This window comes from Schistocerca americana, chromosome 6, assembly GCF_021461395.2.
Source record: "Schistocerca americana isolate TAMUIC-IGC-003095 chromosome 6, iqSchAmer2.1, whole genome shotgun sequence".
Lineage (NCBI taxonomy): Eukaryota > Metazoa > Arthropoda > Insecta > Orthoptera > Acrididae > Schistocerca > Schistocerca americana.
The window spans coordinates 514,034,161-514,056,873 of record NC_060124.1 but is presented as its reverse complement, the minus strand read 5'-3'; the positions used below and the strand labels follow the sequence as shown (position 1 = coordinate 514,056,873).

The 22,713-nt window shown below is 42.8% G+C and overlaps 2 protein-coding genes across 2 annotated transcripts in view; one reads left to right on the top strand and one right to left on the bottom strand.

Annotated features, from left to right (window-relative positions):
* The window catches only part of LOC124619577 (astakine-like), a 118,138-nt gene extending 107,260 nt beyond the window's left edge, over window positions 1-10,878 (bottom strand). The window contains exon 1 of the mRNA XM_047146069.1: window positions 10,788-10,878. Coding sequence (XP_047002025.1) covers window positions 10,788-10,794 — 7 coding nt within the window. The 5' untranslated portion in view covers window positions 10,795-10,878. The remainder of the gene's footprint in view (window positions 1-10,787) is intronic.
* The window catches only part of LOC124619576 (astakine-like), a 106,483-nt gene continuing 91,632 nt past the window's right edge, over window positions 7,863-22,713 (top strand). The window contains exon 1 of the mRNA XM_047146068.1: window positions 7,863-7,921. The gene's annotated coding sequence lies outside the window, so the exon portion shown is untranslated. The remainder of the gene's footprint in view (window positions 7,922-22,713) is intronic.

The window sequence follows — 22,713 nt, the reverse complement described above, 5'->3', positions numbered from 1 at the left end:
TCTGTTTTTAATGTTTTCTTTGCTCTTGTAATGCTTGGCAAATGAATAAAGTAGTATGTTCGAGTGAAACTGACAGCCACCCATTTTGACCCGTTTCCACAAACCAAACTATCTGTCCTCTCCTGCGGGTACAGCATGGGATCTCAGCCTATACGACCGGCTCAATAACTCTCAACCGTTTTTCGAATGTTTACATAAAGGTAGTGTCTGGAATTAGTTGTGTATACTGACAGAGCTTATCGACTATTAGCAGGTTTCTTTATTGGGGCTTCAGAGGTACAAACTGAAAACTGGACGAAGGAAGAGAGATGGAGAAGGACAGGACAACACGTACACTACGCAGCAAAATTAAAGGATCACTTTGTGAAACCCATTGCGACGCATGGGTTTGAAATTTGGGTCAAAGTTAACCACAACCGTTCTCTGTTATGGTCCAAATGCCTGGCGCCCTGCGACGTAACCCTCGGGCTCGTTGACGCTCTAAACAGCAAGGTGTACACACATACGAAAAAAAGGGCCGAGTTCAGCAGTTCATGTGAGTTGGGTTAATGATTGGCACCAAATTTCAGCACCGTTGAGCCCAACGCCGTGTCGTGTCACACCCCCTCTTACCAACATTTCACACTTTCTTTTGAAGCCGCTGCGATGGGGGTCACAACTGTAAAGCCCACTTTGAAATGGCGGTTTTCTGATGGATGACGAGGAAAATCTATTCAGACGCACCAACAGTAAGAATCGACACTAAACGGTCTTAGGGAGTGGCATATAGGGAGTCAATGAAACCGCCACTCTCCTTTGCCATGTATTCCCACATGTTTCGCGATCGAAAACGATAATTCGCAGCGTGATGAGCAACAGGACTATATTCTTGACACCTTATGACACTGCCAATACCCCTAGGTTGCTTCAGCCACACACTAAGAACATCTTTGGCTAGCAACCCCACTGAACGCCACGAAACCCTTTTGGAACGCAGAGTGAGGGCAATTTTTGCTCTGCTCTACAAGATGGTTACGTTAGGGACCATTCAAAACCATCCCACGAAATCTGCACATGATCCGTAGCAGCCTTCCTGCTTTGCGTCCTCCTATGATGTGTTTGCAGGGGGGAGAAAGGTGCGGCATTGACACATGGCGTGAATAAAGCGCCAAAGGGTCTCTCTACGACCAACCAGTAGGACAACACACTCGGTGCCACCTGTGTATCTTTCTTGAGCACCTAAAAAATGTACCTCTAAAGGGAAAACCCGTGACGAGAATCCCAGGCGCCTGCAGGTAGGCTACACTGCTGCTCTTGCACCTGTTAGTAGGCATGTTGAATCGGTAGACGTGGAAGGACAGGAAGGATTGCCTTTTTCCAAGTGCCTAGGACTTCGTCAAAGATTGTTTTTGTACAGGTACATTTTTAACATGCTCAACAATGGTGGCCGGGTGGCACCGAGTGTGTTGGCGAACTGGGGGTGGCAGACGGGCCCTATGGATTAATATTCACACATGTGTCAATGTCCACCTGCCCGCGAACATGCCAGAGAAGTGCACGAAACAGGTGGACTGAAAAACCATAAACACCTTTTGCTGCTTCAGACCACGTTCAGTTTCGCCAAATGGTTTTGAACAGTCCCTAGTGGTTCCACCCTACACAGTATAGCAAAAACTGCAGTCTCGCTATATTCCAAAGTGGTGTAATAACGTTCAGTGGCGTTGCTGGCCAACGATGTCTTTACAGTAGACTTGAATCGCCCGTGGGGTGTTAGCAGTGTCAAAGATGTCAAGAACGCCGCCTCGTTGCTTGTCAATGCGGAAGACCGCACTGCATTTCCTTCTCTAAATCCTCGAACGAACGAAAAAATGGTTGACATCGAAATAAGTGTCCAAGGAATAGAAAAGCAACTGAAATCACTCAACAGAGGAAAGTCCACTGGACCTGACGGGGTGCCAATTCGATTCTACACAGAGTACGCGAAAGAACTTGCCCTCCTTCTAACAGCCGTATACCGCAAGTCTCTAGAGGAACGGAATGATTGGAAAAGAGGACAGGTAGTTCTAGGTTTCAAGATGGGTCGTCGAGCAGATGCGCAAAACTATAGGCCTATATCTCTGACATCGATCTGTTGTAGAATTTTAGAACATGTTTTTCGCTCGTGTATCATGTCATTTCTGGAATCCCAGAATCTACTCTGCAGCAATCAGCATGGATTCCGGAAACAGCGATTGTGTGAGACCCAATTCGCTTTATTTGTTCATGAGACCCAGAAAATATTAGATACAGGCTCCCAGGTAGATGCCATTTTCCTTTACTTCCGAAAGGCGTTCGATACAGTTCCGCACTGTCGCCTGATAATCAAAGTAAGAGCCTACGGAATCTCAGATCAGCTGTGTGGCTGGATTGAAAAGTTTTTAGCAAACAGAACACAGCATGTTGTTCTCAATGGAGAGACGTCTACAGACGTTAAAGTAACCTCTGGCGTGCCACAGGGCAGTGTTATGGGACCATTGCTTTTCACAATATATATATAAATGACCTAGTAGATAGTATCGGAAGTTCGATGCGGATTTTCGCGGATGATGCTGTAGTGTACAGAGAAGTTGCAGCATTAGAAAATTGCAGTGAAATGCAGGAAGATCTGCAGCGGATAGGCACTTGCTGCAGGGAGTGGCGAGTGACCCTTAACATAGACAAATGTAATGTATTGCGAATACATAGAAAGAAGGATCCTTTATTGTATGATTATATGATAGCGGAACAAACACTGGTAGCAGTTACTTCTGTAAAATATCTGGGAGTACGCGTACGGAACGATTTCAAGTGGAATGATCATATAAAATTAATTATTGGTAAGGCGGGTGCCAGATTGAGATCCATTGGGAGAGTCCATCAACAAAGGAGGTGGCTTACAAAACACTCGTTCGACCTATACTTGAGTATTGCTCATCAGTGTGGGATCCGTACCAGGTCGGGTTGACAGAGGAGATAGAGAAGATCCAAAGAAGAGCAGTGCGTTTCGTCACAGAGTTGTTTGGTAAGCATGATAGCGTTACGGAGATGGTTAGCAAACTCAAGTGGCCGACTCTGCAAGAGAGGCGCTCTGCATCGCGGTGTAGCTTGGTGTCCAGGTTTCGAGAGGGTGCGTTTCTGGATGAGGTATCGAATATATTGCTTCCCCCTACATATACCACCCGAGGAGATCACGAATGTAAAATTAGAGAGATTCGAGCGCACACGGAGGCTTTCCGGCAGTCGTTCCTCCCGCGAACCATACGCGACTGGAACAGGAAAGGGAGGTAATGATAGTTGCACGTTAAGTGGCCTCCGCCACACACCGTTGCGTGGCTTGCGGAGTATAAATGTAGATGTAGATGTAGACACTGCGAAATATCGTTTCCGACTGCCAAATTCGTGGGAATCAACGCCGCAAGAAGAGGCGTGGTTTTATTGACGCCCTCTATGCCACTCCCTAAGGCCTTTTCGTGTCGATTCTGAGCCGCTGTCTGTCTGAAACATTTCCTCGGCCATCCATAAGAAAGCTGCGTTATTTCAATGCTGTTTCAGACCTCCATCGCAGAGGCATCAAAAGAAGGGCTGAAACGTTAGTAAGAGAGGGTGTCACACGTCCGCGGTAGCGCGATGGGCAGAGTTCTGGTTAAGTTTGGTGCCAGAGTGACATCATTAACCCACCTGATGTCTCACACGAACTTTTGAGCTGAGGCCTATTTTTCCCATGTGTTGACACCTTGCTTTTCGAAGCGTCGCCGCCGCCACAGGGCGCTGCGCTTTTGTACCATTAAGCAGAAAGGTTGAGCCAAATTTCAAACTTATACATCCCAATGGGAGACAATTACAGGTGAAAGTAGGCTGTTTAGGTTTTTATGTTGGTAACGCCACGTAGCACTCTGTATGAAAATCACTGGCTGTGCTGTGTGCAGTCTGTGGCTGGTTGGCATTGTTTGAATAGTAGCTATTGTAGTATTGGGCAGTTGGATGTGAACAGCGCGTAGCGTTGCGCAGTTGGAGGTGAGCCGCCAGCTGTGGTGGATGTGGAGAGAGAGATGGCAGAATTTTGAGAGCGGACGATCTGGACGTGTGTCCATCACAAAGAGTAAATTTGTAATATTGGATATCACTAACTGATATATATATGATGACTTTTGAACATTATTGAGGTAAATACGTTGTTTGTTCTCTATCAAAATCTTTCATTTGCTGTTGTGTTGGTAGAAGAGCGAACACCGTGTTGCAAGAGGAGGCCGAAATGCACGCGTTTTAGCTCACGCAGGCTGGCGTGAGGAGGGAAGAACTATACTGACATGAGGTCTGGAACATGACAAGGAATGGGAATTCAGAAAGCGGACGTAATTTGTTTCATACTTAACTTTAATCCATTAATGATTAACGTCGCTCTTGACGGTATATGATTCACAATATTATCTGTTCAGATTATAGTAACTGAAAATGGCGCCTTGCTAGGTCGTAGCAAATGACGTAGCTGAAGGCTATGCTAAACTGCCGTCTCTGCAAATGAGAGCGTATGTAGACAGTGAACCATCGCTAGCAAAGTCGGCTGTATAACTGGGGCGAGTGCTAGGGAGTCTCTCTACACTAGACCTGCTCTGTGGCGGCGCTCGGTCTGCAATCACTGATAGTGGCGACACGCGGGTCCGACGTATACTAACGGACCGCGGCCGATTTAAAGGCTACTACCTAGCAAGTGTGGTGTCTGGCGGTGGCACCACACTAACTATGCCCTATCAGTAGTTAGTCCCTTCAGTAGTTAGAATCTTTTATTCAGCAGACAGTATTGGCGCACGTTGTATTGCAGTAGTTTGAGTAACAAAGATTTTTGTGAGGTAAGTGATTCATGAAAGGTATAGGTTATTGCTAGTGAGGGACATTCTTTTGTAGGGATTACTGAAAGTCAGATTGCGTTGCGCTAAAAAAATATTGTGTGTCAGTTTAGTGATGATCAGAATAAGTAAAGAGAGGAATGTCTGAGTACGTTCAGTTTTGCTCAGTTGTTTGAAAATCAAATAACGTAAGAGGTTTATCAGCACAGTAATTCATTAATTTTTCTAAGGGGATGTTTCACAGAGTTTCGATAAGTGATCCTTTGTGTTGCGCAGTCTAATTGGAGTTGTAAGACTGCAGACACAGTAGCTCCAAGGATGAGACAGTCTGATTCCGTCATAAGGAAAGTACTAATCGCATATTTGCTGCCGTGCAGCATAACTTTTATCGCTGGTTCTGTATGAGGGCGGCGGACGACGGGTAGGGATACAAACCATACCTGGCCCTCCCTCTTTTCCCTTCCACATACTTCAAAGCTAAGCAGGGGCGAAAGCAATTGTGCAATAATTTTTAGTTTTATCCATTTGTGCTCCACATTTTCGTCCCCCGAGAAGAACTGTTGTATGTCGACTACTCGTACTACGCGCAGTTTGTGTTACGGCGTAAAGCCAAGCGCAGGCATGCCAGTCGGGATCGATAGAGCGGAGAGGGCTGTGACGTCAGCCAACTGCACGCTGACCGACCCATCTCCAGGACGACAACGCCACAGCAGCCGTCTCCGTGCGAAGAGGACATAAGCGCCACACCCGACTGGTCGCAGCCCAGTTGAACAGAAACTTCAAGACCAGCGACCTGAATACAAGCATCATCTCTATTACTTCGCTTGTATTAGGATTGTTTAATATTGAACAACCTTGCTTATTTTGCATGTCGCCGCCCTTTGCTTGCGACACATCTTTATAACACAAAGTTAAGTATTGTACACTACTGGCCATTCAAATTGCTATACCAAGAAGAAATGCAGATGATAAACGGGTATTCATTGTACAAATATATTATACTATAACTGACATGTGATTACATTTTCACTCAATTTGGGTGCATAGATCCTGAGAAGTCAGTACCCAGAACAACCACCTCAGGCCGTAATAACGGCCTTGGTACGCCTGGACATCGAGTCAAACAGATCTTGGATGGCGTGTACAGGTACAGCTGGTCAACTAGCTTCATCACAATACCACAGTTCATCAAGAGTAGTGACTGACGTATTGTGACGAGCCAGTTGCTCGGCCACCATTGACCAGACGTTTTCAGTTGGTGAGAGATCTGGAGATTGTGCTGGCCAGGGCAGCAGTCGAAAATTTTCTGTATCCAGAAAGGCCAGTACAGGAGCTGCTTTGCATTATCCTGCTGAAATGTAGGGTTTCGCAGGGATCGAATGAAGGGTAGAGCCACGAGTCGTAACACATCTGAAATGTAACGTCCACTGTTCAAAGTGCCGTCAACGCGAACAAGAGGTGACCGATACGTGTAACCAATGGCACCCCATACAATCACGCCGGGTGATACGCCAGTATGGCGATGACAAATACACGCTTCCAATGTGCGTCCACCGCGATGTCGCCAAACACGGATGCAACCATCATGATGCTGTAAACAGAACCTGGATTCATCCGAAAAAATTACGTTTTGCCATTCGTGCAGCCAGGTTCGTCGTTGAGTACACCATCGCAGACGCTCCTGTCTGTGATGCAGCGTCAACGGTGACGGCAGCCATGGTCTCCAAGCTGATAGTCCATGCTGCTGCGAACGTCGTCGAACTGTTCGTGCAGATCGTTGTCGTCTTGCAAACGTCCCCATCTGTTGACTCAGGGATCGAGACGTGGCTGCACGATCCGTTACAGCCATGCAGATAGGAAGCCTGTCATCTCGACTGCTAGTGATACGAGGCCGTTGTGATCCAGCACGGTGTTCCGTATTACCCTCCTGAACCCAACGATTCCATATTCTGCTAACAGTCATTGGATCTCGATCAACGCGAGCAGCAATGTCGAGATACGACAAACCGCAATCGCAATAGGCTACAATCCGACCTTCATTAAAGTCGGAAACGTGATGGTACACATTTCTCATCCGTACACGAGGCATCTCAACAACGTCTCACCAGGCAATGCCGGTCAACTGCTGTTTGTGTACGAGAAATCGGTTGGAAACTTTCCTCATGTCAGCACGTTGTAGGTGTCGCCACCGGCGCCAACCTTGTGTGAATGCTCTGAAAAACTAATCATTTACATATCACAGCATCTTCTTCCTGTTCGGTTAAATTTCGCGTCTGTAGCACGTCATCTTCGTGGTGTAGCAGTTTTAATGGCCCGTAGTGTATGTGCTCATTTTGTAATAAAACTCATTAAAACGATTTACCTGAATTGTTGTCTAGCGATCCTAGAAAGCAGGTTTCCTAGACACTCCATCTTTGACGACTAGGCAGGACTTAACAGTTTGCTTCCTGGGACACTTGGTGTGAAAGAAAAGTTTTTTAACTTTGTTAACATTCCTGCTGACACCGGTAGTCATTGGTGCTAAAACACGTTTGTGATACCCGATTCCCAGTTCTACGAAAATTGAATCGAAAAGTCCAGGTGTATTAGATACCAATACATCTAAGACGATGCCTTCTAATAAGTGGGAACGGTATTCGAATGAATATCCACCCGAAAATACTCCACGCCTGTTGTGAAGTGACGAGCACCCTTTACAATTCAGGAATTCTGTTGCTGGGCCAAATTTAAGTGATTTTCTGTAGAATACACACATTTTGCTCAAATTATGGCTGTGCTTAGTATTTTCGTGAAAAACAGTCTGGTTTTTAGGAGCATGACGCTGAGTAATCGATAGAGGATGGCGAAACCTTATCCATTTGTCACCGAGCGCCGAGGGGCAACGGGAGCGACGTTCAGAAATGGGCAGGTCACGGGTCACTGGTGACGAATGGCCGGTGACCTCAGAGCCATCTGGGACTGGGGCTGGAACTAGAGCGTGTCGCATGGCGAGGCTTAAGAGCGGCCACAGTCCGGCAGGCGTGTCCTGGGCAGGCGCAGGCGGGATCCTGGGGCGAATCTCTCTCTCTGCACCAAACCAGGTAAACAGACCGCATACTGCCGCCTGCTCGCTTCTGTGTATAAGGGGCGCAAAGCTAGGTACTTCTCATCGTTCATTCGCCTATTAAGGTATCAATAATTTCACCTCGTTATTCATCTCTTGGATGACACGCCTAGAAAGGTTGTAATCTTAGTCCGATAGTATAACATATAGTCACCATTCCACTTATGCGTTTCAAACACATAAAATGCACACCCCACGTTCAGTGACATCAGGCGAACACAATACTTGTTCTACTGTTACTGTGTACTGGTGTCACTATGCGGCATGTGCAATAGTTATTGCCTATAGATGATCACTGTATGGATGAAACGTTCTTGCGTTTTTTTTCAATGACAGAATAAAATAACACGATATGTCAATATCTCCGATGAGCGAATTTAATTGTTCTTTCAGTTCGTTATCCTTTCGTCACACGATGACAATGCTCTCTAGTTTATATACTGTGGATTACAGCGTCCCGCGATATTTGCTACATACAGGTATTTCATATCACCGGAAAAAAAAGAAAACAGGAAAAAAGGTTTATTTAAATTTCTACATTTCAAATAGTACCTGAGTGAAGGAACACGCACACATGACAATTCATAATATATCAATAGTAGTGCTGCTAGGAAGTGATTTGAGGATAACATATACAAATTTTGTATTAGCAAATAAATTGGAAAAATGAAAAAAAAAACATATAGAGTGAGTGTCTTCAGTACTGTAGCGTAAGGTATAGCAGTAAATTCGATTTAATGCTACACAGAACAAATCGTCATGGACAGGTGTATTTTGTGGCCGAGCGGTTCTAGGCGCTTCAGTCTAGAATCGCGCGACCGCTACGGTCGCAGGTTCGAGCCCTGCCTCGGGCATGGATGTGTGTGATATCCTTAGGTTAGTTAGGTTTAAGTAGTTCTAAGTTCAAGGGGACTGATGACCTCAGATGTTAAGTGCCATAGTGCTCACAACCATTTGAACCATTTTTGAACAGGTGTATTTGTGACATGTAACTGACGAACGTTGGTAGTAATGCAACAGAACGTCAAATTAGAACTGGAGACTGTTATGACTCCAGTTCTATGTATTCACATAGCACCTCTATTGGCAAACAAAACACCTTATTACAGCTGCAGCTTGAGATTAGACACGAATCCTCGTATGCTAACTTACAAATACCGTATATACCGTACTTCAGTCCATTTTAGGTCAATTAATATTATACTTATTGTGTATGTGCAATATGCGTATTTCATAACACATGTAATTAATAAGAAATCGATTTCGTTATGTATTAAGGAACGAAATTCATCCTCCTGCATTCAACATTTCTTAGAAATGGAGATATTCCTTGAACAATAAACAAACATTAACAATCAGTCATCATTAAGGCAAAAGAAAGGGAGATTAGGATCTGAAGTCCCGTCGCAGACGAGGCAAACTGAGACGGAGCACAAACGTGGGAAAGGATGTCGGCCTTGATCTTCCATGGAACCACCCCGGTTATCGACATACCCGATTTTAGAAAATCACCTGAAACCTAAATTTGTTTTGCTAGACAGGGATTTGAATCTCCGTGCCCCTGAATACAAGTCCAGCCTGCTAAACACAGCGCCACCTCGCTCGGTGAGATTACAGTGGAGAAACTAGAAGGATACATGAAAAAAAGCCGAGCTTGAAGCTCTTAAACGAGAAGTGCAGTCTTTTTGTATATGTGAGAATGTAAATGATAACAAAAATAATCTAGGTCTGTGTTTGTGATGTATGTGACCTAACAGTAAAATTGTGGCACAGAAAAAATTCTATGGAAAACCATTAGCAAAATTCCTGGTATTTAGGAATATTTAACCTGCTGCCAGAACAAACAGTAGACGCAAAATGTTGAGGCAGACAAAGATTAGAATATCTATTTGAGAATACGGAGAATTTTGAGTGAAGTAGAAATATAGAGCAAAAGTTTAGCACAACAATAGAAGAAATGGAGGGCAGCATCGTACCAGTCAAAGAACTGATGAAAAGAAGTCAGATTTGACAGGTGGAATATTTCGACATAAGGACACACAACAAAAGTGGGAAATTCTATTCAGGCTATCTTCAGGAATAAAAATGGCTGCGTGCTAGCAGCCCGGAGTGGCCATGCGGTTCTAGGCGCTACAGTCTGGAACCGAGTGACCGCTACGGTCGCAGGTTCTAATCCTGCCTCGGGCATGGACGTGTGTGATGTCCCTAGGTTAGTTAGGTTTAATTAGTTCTAAGTTCTAGGCGACTGATGACCTCAGAACTTAAGTCGCATAGTGCTCAGGGCCATTTGAACCATTTGTTACGCGCTAAGCAACGGCTATCTCTTCTCCTAGGTTGGACCTTGTTTTCCATAACCTCTGTTCATAACAACATTTGTCGGTGTTTTATTTCAATATCTGTCGTTGGAAGATGGCCTACACAAAAAAATTACGTGTGAGAAAAACGGAACGAAAACCAATACAGCTATCAAAATGTCTCATGCGGAAGGCACCTTATCATGACCGAAGAACGTCGAGAGACACGGCAAGGTAAGAAGCATTTTATGGAAAGATAAAGTTAATATATACATACCACCTTCTCCTCGTACCGTAAATCTTCCGACCCCTCTGAAGCTCTTGTCCCACATAATCTACCGTAAGCCAATGTTTTCATGTTCACATGCATGCTGCAATCAACGACCTTAGCACTCTTTAACATACATTTCAGTTTTCCTCTTCGACTGTTTCCTCCAAATAAATCAGAAGTGGACATCTTGTGACATATCCGCATCACTTCTCCGTGTAATAAACACACATGTCGCCTTCTGTCGCGTATTTATTTTCCGTCATTAACATACTGCTTACCTTTCATTACATGGAACCACGGACAAACAAGAAATCACGTGAATACGTGTGAAAGTTATGTCAATGAAGAATGCTTAGTGTTTGAAGGCTGCGATTCCGAAGTCTCTAAAAATATTGTACACTACTTGAGACACTCTACACGTGGACCAAAGGCACAGTACCCATCGACAATGCGAGACTTACTTCGGGGAGTTTCAAATCGATCGCCGGCCGTTGCGGCCGAGCGGTTCAAGGCGCTTCAGTCCGGAACCACGCGACTGCTACGGTCGCAGGTCCGAATCCTGCCTCGCGCATGGATGTGTATGATGTCCTTAGGTTAGTTAGGTTTAAGTAGTTCTAAGTTCTAGGGGACTGAAGACCTTAAATGTTAAGTCCCATTAGTGCTGAGAGCCATTTGAACCATTTTCAAATCGATCTCCGGCACTGAAATGATGTAAATAGTTGCTGACTCCTTATTTTTGTATTTGCGACGCCGTACAGTGCTGTACAAAGAAACAGAACATCGCAAACCGAAACATTCGACTCGTCTCGTCTTAGAGCACTTTACACAACTGTAGTCAGAATACAGAATCTACTATGAAATTTTCTTGTTTCGTCTAAAACCTCGCCTCAATGATTAAGGTTGCAAAATCTCCGTAAATGCTGTAGCGATCTGTTCAACTGAGCGATGCGGCACATTGGTGAGACACTGCGCTCGCTTTCAGGAGGATAGCGCTTCAAATCCCGGTTGCATCATCCAGATTCAGTCTCCTCGTGCTTTCCCTAAACGACTTAAGGCGATTGCCGCTATAGTCCATTTGATAAACAACGAGGACGATTTCCTTTCACAATCAGAGCTTGCCCTTCATCTCCAATGACTCGTCGTCGACTGTACGTGAAACTAAAATAGCTCCCTATGCTCAACTATACATCCATTCTCGATGGCTTCACATGTAGCAAAGCATAAACGGTGCACCGAGCGCATAAGGCTGCTACCGTAACGTAATAATACTGGAGTCGGTAAAGTGGCACACCGCCCATAAACATATTTAATTTGAATAACAGCTTGGAAATAATTGATGTTATTAAGCTAATTTTGCTTCCTTCCACCCTTCCTTCGTGAACAATTCGCTGTAGCTCGTCCAAAAAGTATAATTGCATTTTTTCATCTTTTGCATTCGATAACATCGAATTGCGACGCTAACTGACAATGTTAACTAACTCTACAAAACAGTCATTGCTTTATTTGAATATGTAAGAGCTATAGGAAATGCTACAAGTGCTCTGATTGAGAACCTAACTATGTTATAACTAGATGGCGGATTGACATGTACTGGAAGAAAAATATATATGCTGGATTGCAAAACTTAAGGACGAAAGTAACTTTCGCATAATAATCTTTCCTTCATGGGGGACCTCAGTCATATGGAATTGATTGAAAGAAATTTCCTCCATTTGACTGTTAATTGTTCACTTATTTTGCACAATCATGATTTCGGCTTTGTGACCATTATCAAGTGCATGTTGAAACGTTAAAATATGTCTGACCTATCTGTGACATGTCATAGTCGAAAGAACATATTTCTGGTCTTATGGACCACTTGTCGTATGAAAGGATACGAGTACATATCGAATATACATGATATGGCTGACATTGTGCACAATGAGAAACCATTGACAGACTGTATGGCGTATTTAACAGCTAATATATTCGTGTGATCTGAAAATTGTTTTGTAATGCCCCAGAGACCATACTGAAACGCGACGACTCCAGCGCAATTATTTTATCTGAATAAAAATGTCGTTTCTGTTCGTCTCATCGCGTGTTTCTTTCAGTTACCTTCTGTACTGTACTGTACTGTACTATAGCAGTCATTTCCATGTATGATACCAGTTTCATCGAGTTACGTTACTTTTCAGTGCCACATCATGCGAAGGTTACTTTTCTCCTTATGTTTTACACACCAGTGAAATATGCTTGCATTTATGCGCAAAAATAAACACTAAAATTCCGTAAATATACAATAATACAATTGGAGGCCTGCCCCACCTTCGCAGGGTATTGAAATGGAAATGCAGTCCCATGCTTCTTTACAGAGCGTAGGGGAACGATGCGGGACACCCGCACCGCTTTACTAGGCAAGGTCCTAGTGGAGGTGGTTTTCCATTGCCTTCCTCCGACCGTGATGGGGATGAATGATGATGATGAAGACAACACAACAACACCCAGTCATCTCGAGGCATGAAAAATCCCCGACCCCGCCGGGAATCGAACCCGGGACCCTGTGCTCGGGATGCTACCGCGAGACCACGAGCAGCGGACTCGCAGCGTATTATTAAATAACTAACAGCCGGACAACTTGTCTGCCGTAGCGGTTACGATATAAATTATACATAAGCAAATCTTCCTTTTGAATCAGTCTATCAATTTGTGGAAACCTTATCGGTGGTGGTGGTTAGTGTTTAACGTCCCGTCGACAACGAGGTCATTAGAGACGGAGCGCAAGCTCGGGTTAGGGAAGGATTGGGAAGGAAATCGGCCGTGCCCTTTCAAAGGAACCATCCCGGCATTTGCCTGAAACGATTTAGGGAAATCACGGAAAACCTAAATCAGGATGGCCGGAGACGGGATTGAACCGTCGTCCTCCCGAATGCGAGTCCAGTGTACTAACCACTGCGCCACCTCGCTCGGTAAACCTTATCGAAATCTCTTCAGACTTACTGAGATTAGCCTTCACATACAGACAGAAAAACGCGGAGGGGGGGGGGGGGGAATGAGGGGGGAGGGAGCTTTAATTTATAATATATATATAGATTTGGAAAATATAAGTACAAAAAATTTAACAGCTAGACAACTGAAAGTAACGAACAAGTATAAAATGGGAATTCCTTACAGAGTCGCAAGCACATTTCATCTTACTACTAGCGTATCTGTTATGAGGTACGGAGTGTCTCAGGAAGAATGGGGAATATTCAGAGCTACGACAGGAACGACAATTCGTAGCAAAAATGATAGTGAACATGAATGCTAAAATGCATACTTCAAGAGCCATGAGCACTTCATTATCTTCGATACTGCGAAGTAAATCTCTTCCATCCCATGCTCCTTACTCTCAGTATTTTGGGAGATAGTAGTATGGACCAAAACAAGAAAACTTTATCAAGTAAACCACGGCTCTAAAATGCATGCCTTAACAGCTGTGATCACTTGTTCAGTAAAACAGATGTGTTTCACAGTAGCGAAGATAAACAAGTGCTCTTAGCACTTAAGGTGTGCTTTTTAGAGCCCATGTTTACCCTGTGTTTTTTTGCATCGAATGCTCATTCCTACCATTTCCCTGAATACTGATCTTTCCTCGTGCGATTCTCTGTATCAAGAAAAAAAAATTTTAAGATTTTTTGTAATAAATTCATTTGTTTTTGAGGAAATAGATAAATTTCAAGTGCGAAAAGTTTGTTTGTACTTCATGTGGTTTTAGATGGGAGGCTGCAAATTTATTTAAACGCAGCTCAAGGTATAATTCAGTTTTTTGTTCTTATTTTTTATTTTATTATATTTTATTTATTTATTTATTTGCTAACGGACGTATACCGGATATTCTATACATTTTATTTGTGCACTCAGCTCTGAATAAAGTGAACCAAATCAGTTCTTTCTTCATATCGAGTCGACAGGAATTTTCATGCCAGCATATTTTTTAATAAATGTAAGCGCAGAATTGTTCAGGTCATCCGACACTACGTTTGCCGACACAAGAGCTCTGAACTGACTCATGCAACGTACACTGTTGTTTGCAGTACTTTCAATACCAACCAATTTCATAACGTTTGCATGGTCACACGAATTTTATTTCACTTCTTTTTTTAACATGGAACGAAATCTGATTGTGATGCTTAATCTCGAAACAATATTTACAAGCTTTCTGCAGGTTACACCGGAACGTTTATTAATGTAATTTCAGAATTGTGTGTATTTTACTAGCAAACACAAAAATTGCTTCCCGTTGAAGCCGTACGAGCTTTAAACTACTGTCGCAGTAAAAAATTGATTCAAATGGCTCTGGGCACTATGGGACTAAACATCTGAGGTCATCAGTCCCCTAGAACTTAGAACTACTTAAACCTAACTAACCTAAGAACATCACACACATCCATGCCCGACGCAGGATTCGAACCTGCGACCGTAGCAGTCGCGCGGTTCCGGACTGAAGTGCCTAGATCCGATGACTTGGACAGGGTTTGTGATTGGTGTAAAGAATGGCAGCTAACTGTAAATATAGATAAATGTAAATTAATGCAGATGAATAGGAAAGAGAATCCCGTAATATTTGAATACTCCATTAGTAGTGTAGCGCTTGACACAGTCACGTCGATTAAATATTTGCGCGTAACATTGTAGAGCGATATGAAGTGGGACAAGCATGTAATGGCAGTTGTGGGGAAGGCAGATAATCGTCTTCGGTTCATTGGTAGAATTTTGGGAAGATGTGGTTCATCTGTAAAGGAGACCGCTAATAAAACACTAATACGACCTATTCTTGAGTACCGCTCGAGGGATTGAGATCCCTATCAGGTCGGATTGAGGGAGGACATAGAAGCAATTCACAGGCGGGCTGCTAGATTTGTTACTGGTAGGTTTGATCATCACGCGAGTGTTACGGAAATGCTTCAGGAACTCGGGTGGGAGTCTATGGAGGAAAGGAGGCGTTCTTTTCGTGAATCGCTACTGAGGAAATTTAGAGAACCAGCATTTGAGGCTGACTGCAGAACAATTTTACTGCCGGCAACTTATATTTCGCGGAAAGACCACAAAGATAAGATAAGAGATATTAAGGCTCGTACATAGGCACATAGGCAGACATTTTTCCTTCGTTCTGTTTGGGAGTGGAACAGGGAGAGAAGATGCTAGTTTTGGTACGAGGTACCCTCCGCCACGCACCGTATGGTGGATTGCGGAGTATGTATGTAGATGTAGATGTAGATGTAGATGTAGTTAATCGCCTAAGGCCGAAATTGCAATCGTGAAATAAAGAAAATGTTACAGTCACTGGCGTAAATATGATGTGTTTTATATACATCTTAACAATTCAGGTGCTGCAACATCGTAAATAAATAAAAAGTGCAGGAAAACCGAGGCGGAATGGCTGCGGGAAAAATGCGAAGACATCGAAAAAGAAATGGTCGTCGGAAGGAATGATTCAGATGTAGAAAAGTCAACACAAACTTTGATGAAATTAAAAGAAAAAGCGTCAACGTTAAGAATGGAAACGCAACTCCACTGTTACATGCAAAGGAGAGAGCGGGTGGATGGAAAGAGTATATTGGAATCCTCTACATGCAGAATTAACTGTTTGATGACGTGATAGAAGAAGAAATAGGAGTCGATATAGAAGATAAAGGGGATCCAATATTGGAGTCAGAGTTTAACAGAGTTTTGGAAGAAATGTTATCAGATAAACCAGAAGGGATAGCTAACATTTCTTCGTAATTTCAAAAATCGTTGAACGACGAGGCAGCCCAAAGACTGGTTGGTAGAATTTATGATACTTACCATCAGATTTTTCGAAAAATATCACCAACACCACCCGAAGATACCAAGACCAAGTAAATGCAAGAACTATTGTACTATCAGCTTAACATCTCATGCACCCAAATTACACAGAAGAATGGAAAAGAAAATTGATGATCCGTTAAATGACGATTAGTTTGCTTTAGGAATGGTAAATGAACCAGAGAGGCTGTTCTGATGTTGCGCTTGACACAGGAAGCAAGAGTTAAGAAAAATCATGTGAGCGTTCATAGGATTTTTCAACCTTGAATGAGCAAACTAGTCCACGATGTTCGAAATTCGAAGGAAAATAGATGTAAGTTTCAGAAAAAATGGCTAATATACAATATGTACAAGAACAGAGAAAAGATAAGACTGCAAGACCAAGAACAAAAAGCTCGGGTTAGAAAAGGTATAAGACAGGTATGTAATCTTTCGTGCCTACGGTGAAATCTCTACATAGAAGATGTAATGACTGAAGTAAAAGATTTAAAACTGGGATAGTGGAAGAGGATATCAATGATAAGATTCACTAATTACATCGCTATGCTCAATGAATTTGAGGAAGAAAAGCACGACCTGTTGAATGGAGTGAGCAGTCGAATAAGCATAAGCTAAGGATTGAGAGTAAACCGAAGGAAGACATATGTATCGAGGAACAGGAGAGATGAGATTAGTGACAAACTCAACATCAAAATTGGGAGCTATGAAGTAGACGAAGTAAAGGAATTCTGTTATCTTGGAAGCGAAATAAACATGACGGACGTAGCAAGAAGGGCAGAAAAAGCAGACTACCACAGTAACGAAGAAATTTCCGGGCAAAGAAGTCTATTTGTATGAAATATCGTCCTTAAGTTAAGGAAAAAATTCTGAGAGTGTACGTTTAGGGCACAGCATTCTATGATGTGAATCACGTATCATTTCGCTAATGGATTATGTGAAAATCTGAAAAGAAATTAATCAAAATATTTGAGATGTGATGCAATACAAGCATGTTAAAATTAGATGGACTGATAACACACGAAATGTGGAAGTTCTCTGCAAAAGGAGGGGAACATGTGGAAGAAGAGGAACATGACATTGACAGAAGAGGGAAAGCATACAATTTGTGTTAAGACACGGGGGGCATAAAGTTCAAGTACAGTTCATGGAACTGTAGACAGTACAAACTGTAGGGAAGACAGAGGCTACATCCAACGAATAATTGAGGACGCTGATGCGAGTGCTACTCTGAAATGAAGAGGTTGGCACAAGAGATTTGTGGGGGCCCCATTAAAACCAATCAGAAGACTGATTACCCCAAAAAGTAAAGTATTCTGCAGTTTACATTTACGTGTTTGGGAGAGGGCTGATGAAACCATTTTCGGATTACTTCTCCACCGTTCGCCTCTCGAATAGCAATGGGCAAAAATGGATATTTAAATTTTTCCGTGCAATTTCTGATTTCTCTCATTTTATTACAATGCTCATTCTTCCCTATGTAGGTTGGATCGACAAAATATTGTGGCATCCGAAAGAGAAAGCTGTTGGTTGAAATTTCGTGATAAGATTTCGTCACAAAGAGAAACGCCTTGTTTTAATTATTGTCACCCACAACTCGCTCAGCGTATCTGCAACACTCTCTCCCCTATTTTGTGATAATAGAAAACGAGCTGCCCTTGTCTGAACAATGTGGATGTTCTCCATCAACACTATCTTATAAGGATCCCACGTGGCGCAGCAATACACCTGAAGAGTACGGCCAAGCGCTGTTTGTGTAACAGAATTTTTACACCTGCTAAGGTTTCTTCCAATAAAACGTAGTCTTTGATTCATCTTCCCGATGACACTTTGTATGTGAACATTCCAGTTTAAGTTGCTCGTAATTGCAATGCCTATGTATTTAGTTTAATCAACAACCTTTAAATTTATGTTAACCCTTTAAATTTATGTTACTCCTTTAAATTCATGTTATTTATCGCGTAATCGAAATTTACTGGAATATTTTTACCACTCGTGTGGAGGACCTCACACTTTCGTTGTCCAGGGCCAGTTTCTACTTTTCGCACCATGCAGATGACCTGTGTAAACCATTTAGTATTTCGTTTTGGTCTTCTGATGACTTTACTAGACGGTAAACGACGGCATCATCTGCAGAGAATCTAAGAGGGGCTCGTAGAGTGTTTCTAAATCGTTTATACAGATCAGGAACAGCAGAGTTTCTTCCCTGGGTAACGCCAGATATCATTTCTATTTCACTCGGTGACTTCCCGTCAGTTACTACGAACTGCTACCTTTCTTATAGGAAATCATGAATCCAGTCGCACAACTGAGACGATACTCTATTGGTACGCAATTTGATTGAAAGTTGCGAGCATCAAAAGCGTTCTGAAAATCTACAAATATGGAATCAACTTGAAATCCACTGTCGGCATCACTCACTAGTTCGTCTCAAAACGAGGCCAGTGACCATTATTAAGACAGTTTTAGAAGTGTAGCGGTGCCAAGAATATATTCGGGTTCAGCTGATAAAAGTTTCCTCGATAACCAGTGGTGAAATACGTCGCATAATTTTTCTCGTGCGCGGCACAATGCAGTGAGCATAACTCCTGTCACAGAAGTGCGTGAGACTTCATCTTGGAGGGCGATCGACAGAAACGTTTCAATATGACAAGTAGCTTGTTCTGCCCGTTCCATACTAAAGAGTCTTAAGTCATCTGCAGGAATTCACTTGTCACTATTGCATGCATTAAATGTTTTGTCATAGGCGTGTTTTTCGCTGCTGGGTTCTTCTGTAAAACTGTACTCCACAGATGGTCTCATGAATCTAATCTGTCTGGTGTTATACAGCAACATCGATGAGAAACTGTTCACTTACTTTGAATATTCTGAAATTTTGCTCACTAAGAGTGGCGATCTTTCAGAGGCTCTTCGCATCCAAACAGTATCGCTGCTTCAAGGAGAACCCGTTTTCTTCAGTGGGCACCCAGAAATGAAATGAGTAATGTTCTCCATGTTCATGTGGTCAGAATTGGGAGTGTCTGTTCCGCCAGTTTTGCATAGGTTTTTTCCCAAAACGGCCGTGGTTTAACTTCAGCCAACTAGTTGTTCTACACAGTCTTGTTTCAGTATTCCTCTTCTTGAGGTACTTAAATAGGTATTTCCTTGTGATGGCTGTAGTCAGCAACCGTATTTTTCCATCGTCATTCAGTCTCGTCCTCTGTTTCCTTCTGAGTATATTGCTTAGGTTGGTGTAGGGGCTCCTGTAGTGTTCTTGACTATCTTTTGCTATAATGTCTTTTACGGATTTACCTAACCATGCACAGTCCCTTACCGACACAGTCGTAATTTCTTGTCGCCGGACTTAAAGATTCGCACTCAACGTCAACCATCGGAAACGGTGAGACGAAACCTGAAGCACTGAAAGTGTAGAGCTGTCGGAAATAGTTTAAAATTAAACGGACACATAGAGAACGAAAGTGAGTATTAAAAAAAAAAAAAAAGGAACAAGTGTATGAAAACCCGTAGGAGAACAAGGAACAGAATAGCATCTGATTAGGCTACGTCTACATCTATGCTCCGCAAGTTATGTATGGTGGATGATGCTTGTAACGTATACACAACAAATATGTCTATGTTCATGTGTGAAAATGGACTCGATAAGCAACCTGAGTTATCAGTAAACGGAATCTAGCCCGTGTAACACTGTATGCGTGTTGTATGAGTGTCAGTTTCACTGTCCTTTAAGTCCTCAACAGATCGTTGCATGAAAAACTTAAAACTATCATTTGGAGAAGGTATATGACTGCGTTTTTTAATAAGAATTTGCAAGTGATACAGAATCTGGCTTGCGCAGCGGGATTTACTGGATTAGAGTACATGACATGTTGTGGTGTCAGTGTCTCTGTTTTGGCCCTAAGTTTTGCACTCGCCTCTTTAGATGACTGCCTTTTTCCATGTGGTTTACAGCAATGCGCAGCAGCATGCAGCAGCAGCGGCTAAAGCTTGTTGTTACTAAGAATGAATTTATCGACAGGGAGTTTTTTTGGGTTATTTAGTAGTTAACTACTAAATAACTTGTGAAAAGGGATTTCATAAATTAAGTCTTCAGAAACCAATAACAGACAATGACAGTAACAATGACGTAAGTATCAATAATGACCGAGTGCTAGATTAACAAATTCGATTTCAAAGTTACACTAACATTTGATAATATTATTATTTATTAATTAGATGTGGAGAATAATTATTATTATTTGGAGGATAAGGAGGCTTCTTTAACTGACAAGCAAAACATGGGATTATTGCAAACTCGGACTAACAATCACGAGCTTAACCCTGCAATTTCTTTTGCGCTAAGGTTGCGAATTTTACCTTGAATTCATCTTCAAGCGTAGTTAAGCCATCTAAATCTCTCCCGGCAATATAAAAAAAATCACGCTTTGAGTGCGGTAAGCTATACCATCAACGACGTGACGGCAGCGTGACACGTCTTCTGTCTCCTACCTTCGACTGACACTATACTACTTCCACTCTCGCAGACAGACCTCGTCTCACAACAATGCATAGAATGTCGCTCCCATGTTTCGCCCTCACATTGTTACTATCGATATCAGAGTGCTTACACAACGCAAAGAATAGCTTTAAGTTGGGTATATTGTTTTTCAATGTAATGGAGAGTTCTGACACACTCCTTACAAACTTTCACTGCCAACATATTGCCCCCCCCCCTTTTTTTTTCTTTTTTTGCTCTGATTATTGCCAGCATCATATTTAAAGTACCAGGGAAGCAGGTTGCTAGCCTTACTTGCCCCGAGTCCCATTGGGTTTTACCCCTAACGGCTGAGGGACTAACCGGTGGATTTGGTAGTCTTTGCCGTATGAGCACAAATGTGACCACGACTCAGAATATGCCCGAGATGCCCAGCCTTATTCCAAAGTAACTGGTATCCCGACTGTCGGGACCACTTACTTGGCCACTCATACGTTGCCCGTGGTTCATGAACTAGGATATGACTACAGGAACCCACACCATGAACCAACTTTTGCAAGCAATTAAAGGTCTTTACATGGATAGTCAGGCAGCAGTTAGAGTTGACGGTAAATTGAGTTCATGGTTCAGAGTAGTTTCAGGGGTAAGACAAGGCTGCAACCTGTCTCCACTGTTGTTCATATTATTTATGAATCATATGTTGAAAACAATAGACTGGCTGGGTGAGATTAAGATATGTGAACACAAAATAAGCAGTCTTGCATATGCAGATGACTTAGTTGTTATGGCAGATTCGATTGAAAGTTTGCAAAGTAATATTTCAGAGCTAGATCAGAAATGTAAGGACTATGGTATGAAGATTAGCATCTCCAAAACGAAAGTAATGTCAGTGGGAAAGAAATATAAACGGATTGAGTGCCAAATAGGAGGAACAAAGTTAGAACAGATGGACGGTTTCAAGTACTTAGGATGCATATTCTCACAGGATGGCAACATAGTGAAGGAACTGGAAGCGAGGTGTAGCAAAGCTAATGCAGTGAGCGCTCAGCTACGATCTACTATCTTCTGCAAGGAAGTCAGTACCAAGACTAAGTTATCTGTGCACCGTTCAATCTTTCGCCCAACTTTGTTGTATGGGAGCGAAAGCTGGGTGGATTCAGGTTACCTTATCAACAAGGTTGAGGTTACGGATATGAAAGTAGCTAGGATGATTGCAGGTACTAGTAGATGGGAACAATGGTAGGAGGGTGTCCACAATGAGGAAATCAAAGAAAAACTGGGAATGAACTCTATAGATGTAGCAGTCAGGGCGAACAGGCTTAGATGGTGGGGTCATGTTACACGCATGGGAGAAGCAAGGTTACCCAAGAGACTCATGGATTCAGCAGTAGAGGGTAAGAGGAGTCGGGGCAGACCGAGGAGAAGGTACCTGGATTCGGTTAAGAATGATTTTGAAGTAATAGGTTTAACATCAGAAGAGGCACCAATGTTAGCACTGAATAGGGGATCATGGAGGAACTGTACGAGGGGGGCTATGCTCCAGACTGAACGCTGAAAGGCATAATCAGTCTTAAATGATGATGATGATTTTTTTGCCGTGAGACCGAGCTGCTAATTGCGACAGGAATTGGCGTAATCGTCCAGAAGGGTATTTCTCGTATCGAAAGTACGGCGAAATGTATGGCGACGAAATTCTCTGCTGTGATAAGGCGTTTCTACGACATTTATTTACTTCCATGAGTCCTACTTCACCAAGGTACGCAGGAGATATGTAGAGTTTGGAGAAAGAGGAGACATGTACTGGTAGAGGGAATAACTGAATGAGGAGTTGATCTGTTGGAAGTGTGTCGCCCGCAAAAGGTAAAGATTCAGTCCATACTGTTAAGTTCCTGTATTGGCTTTTTACCCACCTACGACAGATTCTGAGT